This window comes from Festucalex cinctus, chromosome 21, assembly GCF_051991245.1.
Source record: "Festucalex cinctus isolate MCC-2025b chromosome 21, RoL_Fcin_1.0, whole genome shotgun sequence".
NCBI classification, from domain to species: Eukaryota; Metazoa; Chordata; class Actinopteri; order Syngnathiformes; family Syngnathidae; genus Festucalex; species Festucalex cinctus.
In genome coordinates this window covers 17,284,093-17,292,886 of record NC_135431.1, presented here as the reverse complement: position 1 = coordinate 17,292,886, position 8,794 = coordinate 17,284,093, and the positions used below count along the sequence as shown (strand labels likewise).

The following is an 8,794-nucleotide window of genomic DNA, read 5'->3' as shown; positions in this document are numbered from 1 at the left end:
GCCAGATAATTTCAGTCTTATTTATTTATGGTTAAAGGTTTTGATTGATTAAGATAAGAAATATTTGTCAAGTTGACATTACTTTGTGCTTTATGAGGAATAATAATAATAATAATAATGTCTAATTGGTTTGGAAAATAAATTCATAATCACATCTGAATGTCACATTAGGTCATACTGGTGCGAGTCCAAGGCGTGAGAGACCTACAGAAGAATCAGCATTGGGTTTTTTTTATATTTTGCAGAGGAATCGTCACTGTCTGACAACCAGGCTGAAGAAATAAATCACGAGGACGAGACCTCAGAGATGTTTGAGGGGAAGACACTTCTGATCAGGTAGACCATGTTTCCTTCCTTCTTTTTTTTCCCCTTTTTTTTGTAGGTTTCCTGTCAAGTAAAAACAAACATCTTCTAAATTTGCCACCACATAAAAATAGTTCTGCCAAATTTGAATGATTTTTTTTTTTTTAGGAACAATCAATTAACTAATTTAACCTCACATAAAGCGACATGTAGTTCAATTACAAGATCAATTTGTCAGCCTCAAACCTAACAATTTCTTATGTTTGTGTGTGAGATAATTTGTTTTTCACAATAAACAGCAAGCAAGCATTCAAAAGTTTATACTGTGTTGATTCAATAACAAAAGGGACAATTTGCTACTTTTTTTTTTTTTTTTTTTTTTTTTTTTTTTTTTTACACATGATTTATTTGGGCAGCAAAGTCCAACCAGGAAGTCTGATTGTTCTAACTGCCTGGTGTAAACACAAGATTTCTCTTTACCTCAAAAGACGGGCTGGTCACAGTAAAAAAAGAAAAAACACTTCATGATTTGATTGTAAACAATAGTATAGAGTATGATTAATACAGTATTAGGAGTTCAAAGAAGTGAGGAATGGCAAACAGAGAATACAAAGCATTAAGAGGAGAGAGCCTCTCTGCAAATGCATGATTGCGTCCACAAGACCCAACTGAAATTCTTAGCCGGCAAAAATCACTCGCTATCATTTTCAAGTAGCAATATTTGCCAGCTTAGTGATGTCCGGACTGTTCAAAGAGCTACATATTCATTTTTGACTAAGGCTGGGTATTGATTCTGATTTCTAAAATCGATTCGATTCGTTATTTGAAGAAAAAACACTCCCGAAGTCGATGCTAACTTCCCGTTAGTATTGGCTAACTTCCTGTTAGCGTTAGGTTAGTGATGTTTCAAAAACAAAACATGATTTGTATTTAAATATAGAGTGGATGTAATTCTTAACGTTATGCATTACGTTTTAGAGTTAAGTCCAACTGCGGTGTTATTAAACAGCTTAAAGGACGCTTAGGGAAAACAGCAGAATAACAGGAATAACATACGCTACACGACTATTAAACGTATTGATTCACGATTTTATGAATCAATATTGGGCTATAAAAAGGAATATCGATTCGATATATCGATATTTTAGACCCAGCCCTATTTTTGACAAACTGAAAACACTTCCCTTCATGCCAAAAATGCATGTGAATTATTTCAGGGCAGAGGTAGTATTTTTTTTTTCCCCCTGCATTATGAGTCATGATTGCATCAATCATCTGTTGCGGACCCCCCTCCTCCTTAGGTAGATGCCCGGGGGCCCTGCCCCTATTGGCCACACCCTTTGCACGCCTCTGTACTGGAGATATATACAGTATTATGTTCAGTAGTGTTTAGAAATTGTCTTTTTTTGGTGTTAAATTGTTCTAGTATATTAAAAAATGTAAATTTATTTATTTTATGATCACTAGTTTTCTAATTAGTATCCTTATGATTCTTTTTTTTAATTTATACAAATAAAAATGTGAAATTCTTTAGCTGTCTTCTCTTATTCTGTTTTTGTCGGTTTCAAATACAGTATCAAGGTCAAAACAACAATTTTTCAAGTGTCAATTTACAGCTGTAATTTCCCCTAAGCGAGTTTTTGTGTTGTTCTAGTGCAAAGGTTTTGGTTCCTCTCCCACCCCGCCAGCGAGGCGATACACCGCAAGGCTCACTTCATGTGCCAACGAGTCAGCGCTCTCCTGGAAAAAACAAAAACAATAAAAATCAAATCAAATAAAATGAAAAACATCCGCAGAGTGTACGCGACTTGCAGGTTGAATCTGTCCTCACCTGAGTGTCGGCCTCAGCGTAAACTCGGACCACGTCCTCGGTGCCGGACGGCCTCACGAAGGAGCGAGCGCGTCCGTACTTGGCCACCGAGGCGTCGATGGCGTCCTGCAGGCCCGCCGGGCTCGCCGCGCGTCTCTCGGCGTCGGTCGTGTCGATCACTCGCCGGTCCGACACCTGTCGCACGCGCACAAACAGGCCACCGTATCACTTGACGTTTACTATGATGTGATGGACAAAAGTAATGGGTCGTTTGCCTTACCTTGACTTTCAGCTGCCTGTTGGGCAGGTCGGTGTAGATGGCGTCCCATTGCTGCACCGTCATTCCCTTCAAGGCCAATATCGCCTCGATCAGCAGCATGTCAGAAATGGCGTCACCTACTGTCTATAGGAGGAAGAGCGCACAACAGCAGTTAGCTTCAAATAACTCCATTGGTCAATTTTTTATCGTAGTACCTGGTTGGTGACGTTGATGGTGTGCTGCAGTAAAATGGCCGCCCTCTTCCTGCTGTCATCTGCGTTGACGTCCTCCGCCAGTTGCCGGATCTTTTCCTCGGCTGCACGGCTGAACAACACCTGAACACACGTTGTCACTGAATGAGTGTGCGTGATTGTGTGGTCCTTGGGGTCTTTTCGTGTTTTTTTTTTTTTTTTTTAAATTTTATTTTTATTTCTATTTTTAAATTATTTTAATGTATTTTTTATATTACTTGTATTTTATTGACTGTTTATTTTTATAGTTGGTTTTACTCGATAGCTACAATTTTTTAGCTAATTTTCGAGACTGCTTTAATACCTCAGTAGTGCTACTGTTTTGGTTAGCAAAAGGGGGGAAATTAGATAAATCTAGTTGTAATTCATCAAGGTCGCTTACCGTCCCGTGGCCGTTAGCCTCAAAGTAAACGCTGGTGTCAAATTCCTGCGCCGCATGATGGAGGTGCTTCACTCCCGTCTTTGTGCACCTCACAATCACCTGAGCACGGAAAAAGCCCGTTAGCGTTCCTTTTTTTTTTTTTCGTGCGTGTCAACGTCCTAACACGTTTGCTCACTTTCATGGTGTCCTCCAGGTAGCGCGTGGAGCTGCCGTTAGCGTACGCGGTTTGCACCACAGCGATCTTCAAATTTAGGCCGGCCTGGAAGAAGCATACGCACGCTTATTAGCAGTGGGGGGGAAAAAAAAATAATAATAATAATTGGTATTGATTTCATTGGTACCTGCGTGAGCAGCTCTTTGAGGAAGGTGCTGATGAGCGTCGCTATCTTGTCTCCGTCCAGTAGGTGGAAACGGCCTTCGGAGTCGGTGTAGTAATAAACGATTCGATCGGCGTCGCCGTCAAATGAGCAGCAGCGCTCGCCGGTTTGGACTTTCACGCCTACAACAGAACCCCGAAGAAATTACATTTTACTAAATAAATTACAGGTTATATTATTGTTTTTATATTGTTACGAAAACCTGATGTGATAGGGAAAAAACAAGGACAGAATTTGAATCAGTGCAAAAACAAAAAAAAGAAAAATCATCTTGAAAAGTTTACTAGCATCCGATTAAAAACATTTTGAAAGTGTATGATAATATATTTCAATAATGTGGCAATTAAATAGTAAAATAAATGTTTTATTTTTAAATAATATTTGTAAAAATACTAAATATTCTGTATTGTGGAAATATGTAAATTAAAACATTTTACAAAAAAAGTAATCTGGAAAAGTTTATTTGTATCATATTAAAAACATTTTGAAATTGTATGATAATATATTTCAATAATATGGCAATGAAATAGTAAAATAAATATTTTAATTTTTTAAAGATTTAAAAAATTCTAAATATGTATTGTTGAAAAATGTAAATTAAAATATTTTACAAAAACTATCATACATAATTACCCTCATAGAATATAAGATAATACAGAATAATTAAACAAGATATAAAAATTGTAAATCAAAATAAATTATAAGATATAAAATGTAAATACGCCATAATTAATACAGAAATAAAAAATTCTAAACACTAAAAAATAAAAAAAAATAAAATATACATTTATATAAATAAACATGTTAATCAGAGACAAAAAATATAAATTAAAAAAGATAAAATACATGAAAAATACAATTAAAAAAACTTAAGTAAAATGAATAAACTAATGTAAAAATTTAATTAAACACATTTCAAAAATAGATACATTAAAATCAGGAATAAGAAAAAATATAAACTAAAAAAAATTCTGTATAAAATAAAAATACAGTATAAAAATTAAAGAGATACTTTACTGAATTAGCCATTTATGTCAGTCAAACATTAATATTTTGCTGATAATAAATTTGATATTTTCATTATTTTTCATGTACAATTAGTACTTTGAACAACACATTTTGCAACTTGCTGTCGACTGAAAATGACATCACAAGGGCTCAGGTAACCAACCAATCACAGCTCAGCTTGTGAATGTCACATGACCAAACCTAGAAAACAGGTGAGCTGTGATTGGTTACCTGAGCCCTTGTGATGTCATTTTCAGTCGACAACAAGTTGCAAAATGTGTTTTTAAAGGTACTAATTGTACGTGAAAAACAATGAAAGTATCAAATTAATTATTGACAAAATATTAACTTATTATTGCTATAATGGGCTAAATAAGTGAAGTACCATATTTTCCGCACTATAAGGCGCACCTAAAAGCCTTCAATTTTTTCAAAAGCTGACCATGCGCCTTATAATCCAGTGCGCCTTATATATGGATCAATATTGAGCCGCAACAGGTCTCGCTGTCAATACGCTATCGGTGACCCTGCACGATCGATGACGCGCATGCGCAGAAGATCCCGCCGTCTTGGATCGCTAGCTAATACTAATGCTTTACCTCAGAGAAAATAATAAAACAGCTGTTTATTCATTTTGGGAGTAAATGGAGTTGTCAGAAAGCTGGTTTGTAATCTATTAATAAAGTTTGACTGACCTATCTGACTGTTTTATTGACATTCCCTTTCATTATGCATCCATTATAATGGATGCATAAAGTAACCCCAGCCTCAACTGTACTCTACTGTAGCGCCTTATATATGGAAAAAGTTTTAAAATATGTAATTCATTGAAGGTGCGCCTTATAATGCAGTGCGCCTTATAGTGCGGAAAATACGGTAACCCTTTAACATAACAGCATAAATGCTAATTGCTCCTATTTGACACATTCCCTGACAATGTCAATCAAAAGTCAACATCCAAAATCCCCAAGGCTCCAAATCTCACCTGTGGGCGGCTTTTGCTGCACTTTGACAAAGTCGGCGCCGCACTGGTGGTTGAGTTTCCCGTGGCCTTCATTGAAGAGTGAAATTTGCAACTCCCTCTTGAGGTGACGCTCCATCTCGCGCAGCTTCAGCGCGCCGATGCCGTTGGCGCCGTCCACGGCCAGGTGCTTCTGGTCGTCGGTACGGTTGGGGGTCTACGCACAAGACGGGAATTAACTTACCGGTACTTTGACTGCCTACAAACAATCCAACGCGAGCGGCTTACATTTTTGGTGAGCTCGATGAACGCCTGGCACAGTTTCCTGTAGTATCCTTCCAGCGTGGCCTCGCCGTAGCGTCCCTGCGTGTTGTGACAGCAAACCATGTAGTGGAGCTGCGGGGTGGTCACCAAGCCGTAATCTTATTGGACAGACGCACGGCCAAAAGGTTATGATTTCAAACTTAAAGATATACACCCGACTGTACGGGCGAGTGACGCCGACCTTTGCTGCGTCCTCCCAATGACGACACGCCGTCCAGTACTGCTTGTGACAGGCTGGCACTGCTGCTCCTGTGTACATTTAGTTTATTGATACTTCCAGTTCAAGTTTACTGTCAAACTAAAACACAAAGAGAATTGATATTGATAGTCATACAGTCATTGCCGTTTAAGCAGATATATGACCATAAATAGTGTAGAAACACGTACACATATATTTATAGCAAACTGAAAAATTTTATGCTTTGCATAAGCCTAAAAAAAATAAACAAATTGATTTAAAAAAAAAAAAAAATCCAAGCAAATTAATCAATTTTAGGCTTAGCCTAAATAATTTGGAATAACCAAGGTTATTTTAGTGAACTAAAACTAACGAAAAAACTTGAACTAAAATTTAAAAAAAACAATTTCGTTAACAAAATGAAATAAAAACGAAAATGCTTTTTAAAAAATGAAAACTAACTGAAACTACATTTTATGTTTACAACACTAACTATAATTATAGCAAAAATGTCCTTCGTTTTTGTGTTTTTTGAATATTGCACACAAGTAATACACATTTAAAAAAAAAAAAAAAACTAAAAATAATACTGAAACTAAATAAAACTGAACTAAAACTAATCATTTATTAAATAACTAAAACTAATAAAAACTGACAAAACTGCCATAAAAACTAACTAAAACTAAGTTAAAAAAAAAAAACACTCAAAATAAAATAAAAACTAACTAAAATGAAAAATTCCAAAACCATAATGCCTGTTTATAGCAAAAAAGAAATTCAAGAAATTGATTTAAAAAATCCGAGCAATCTAATAAAAATTCCAAAACTATAAAAACACTGCTCCCAAGAGGCTTTTTTTTTTTTTTTTTTTTGCTAAGCAGAGAAGGGGAGGGGTGAGCAGAAAAGAGGAGGCACGAAGGCGAGAGCATGGCGGCCATTTTGCCAATTGCTGTCAACTGAACATGACGTCACAGTTGCTCAGGCCGCAGGTAACGACTAATCACGGCTCACCTGTTTCCTGAAGTTGATCCATGATAACATGATTGGCAAAATGGCCACCCCATGAGGTGGATAAAAACGGGTGCATTTTGCTGCTTATTCCAAAACTAGGATATTCCTGTTTATAGCAAATGCCAAATCCTTTTTTTGGCTTTATGCTTTGCATAAGCCAAAAAATAAAGAAATTGATTTTAAAAAAATTCTGAGCAATTTAATAAATTTTAGGCTTAGCCTAAAAAAATATGAAGTAACACGTGAAGGACCGCTTAGAATTTTTAAACAATAATAATAATAATAAAATGCTTATATAGTAAATGACCAAGATTATCAGCAATTCCACTGCACCTGGTGTCTTTGCCCACAAACACGAAGGCTCCCTGGTTCTTGTTGATGTCCTCTTTCTCCACGATGTCCTCCAGCACCGAAAGCAACTCCTGCTGCTCTGCGTTGGCCAGCCGTGTGGCGTGGCCCTCCCAGGCGGGCGTCGCCATCTCACCCATGGGGTCGATCAGCTTCACCCCGTTGTCCTCCTATGAGACCGACATGAAGTTTACACAGAGGAAGGTGTCGACTTTAAACGGGGTTGATTGTGGAGCACCTCAGGGTTGTGGGAGGCAGTGACCATGACTCCGATGGCGGATTTGGTTTGTTTGGATCGCAGTGTGGCCAGCAGGCCCATGCGGAACATGACGTGATCCAGAAAGCTGGCGTTGGTCCTGAAACCAGCCGTGCCGTACTGCAAGACCAAGCCTGGGGGTTTTGGGTGCACCTCAGACAGTTTTGACACTTCCTCGAAGCAGGCCATCACTGAAACCAGCAAAAACATCAGTCAGCCAGATTAGTCTGTGACTAAAATGTCTCTACACTTAACTCAAATACTTTTGGAAGCACAAACATACTCCATTGCAGTATGTTCTAATATAAGCGATATGCTAATTTTTAATAGATAACATCGTGAGGGTAAAAATATGCTTTAATGTCCACATTGACAGAAAGAAATAATTGTCAAACGTACAAGAAAGGCAAAGTTCAAACTCCATAAACTCATGTACATAGATATGATACGCCCATCTTACTGAGTTTCCCTTTATGACAGAAACTCCCTACTTTAATTCGTTCAGTGCCAAACGCCAAACTAATGCTAAGAAAGAGCTTAAGAAGCCTGCAAATTTACATCAACACCGGACTGATTTTTTTTTATTTTTTTTATAGGACTTACTTTCGTTGTATGTAAACCTTCTCGCGTGCAGCGGGGACCCACTCCCGAGTGTTTGATTTGCCTTTGGCGACGTGGCTCGACTTCCGTGTACGTCATGACGCTGGGAGCGGCTTTTGGCCTCGGCGTTTAACTATAAAAAATTTTGAGCACACACTCATAAAACAATGCCTTCTAAATTAACGCAATGGATTTGCTGCGGCAAGAAAATGACAAAAGCCAATAATCACAGGACATTTTCCTTTGAAGGCGTTTTCCGGGGTGCGTCACGTGACGTCTTAGTTTAATTATTAAAAAAAAACAAAAAAAAAAATGACCCCTGAGAATAAAGCACCTCGGTGCTAAAAATAAGTACAGTACAAAATAATTTACCATCGCTTTCGATACACAGTGGGAAGGAGCTGAACATTTCCGGGTTCGCCCCCGTCGTGACGTCATGAAGTCAAAGTTGGGATTTCATAAGAGGATTCCATGAATAAAAAATTACGGTGAAAAAAAAGGGGGGTTCTGATTTTGAACAGTGGTTACATAATTGAGGGGGGGGGGATCAACTCTCAGAATGTGACCTCGGGTTTTAAACCTGTGTTTCAAAGTAGTATTTGGCTTGCAAGGAGTCCCATTCTTTTTAGTGGTTACAAAATGAAATGTGTGGCGCTAGTTTCAAAGTAGAGTTTTGCTTCCAAGCAGGTCCCGATTTTTAAGTGATTACGAAATTGAATTTAGCTG

At 37.7% G+C, this 8,794-nt stretch overlaps 1 protein-coding gene across 2 annotated transcripts; it reads right to left on the bottom strand.

Moving 5' to 3' along the window:
• Positions 1–678: 678 nt before the first annotated feature.
• pgm3 (phosphoglucomutase 3) lies at positions 679–8,444 on the bottom strand. Of its 2 annotated transcripts, none has more exons than XM_077511302.1 (13): positions 8,072–8,444; positions 7,451–7,659; positions 7,198–7,382; positions 5,857–5,924; positions 5,640–5,773; positions 5,376–5,568; positions 3,347–3,504; positions 3,181–3,264; positions 3,006–3,104; positions 2,588–2,707; positions 2,394–2,516; positions 2,135–2,308; positions 679–2,043 (listed from the first exon to the last, which is right to left on the bottom strand). In XM_077511302.1, coding segments are annotated over exons 1-13 (1,638 nt in total). In that variant the 5' UTR covers positions 8,073–8,444; the 3' UTR covers positions 679–1,953. The 2 variants fall into 2 exon arrangements, with proteins under 2 accessions (XP_077367428.1, XP_077367427.1); XM_077511301.1 differs by lacking the exon at positions 8,072–8,444 and adding an exon at positions 7,868–7,991.
• Positions 8,445–8,794: the final 350 nt, after the last annotated feature.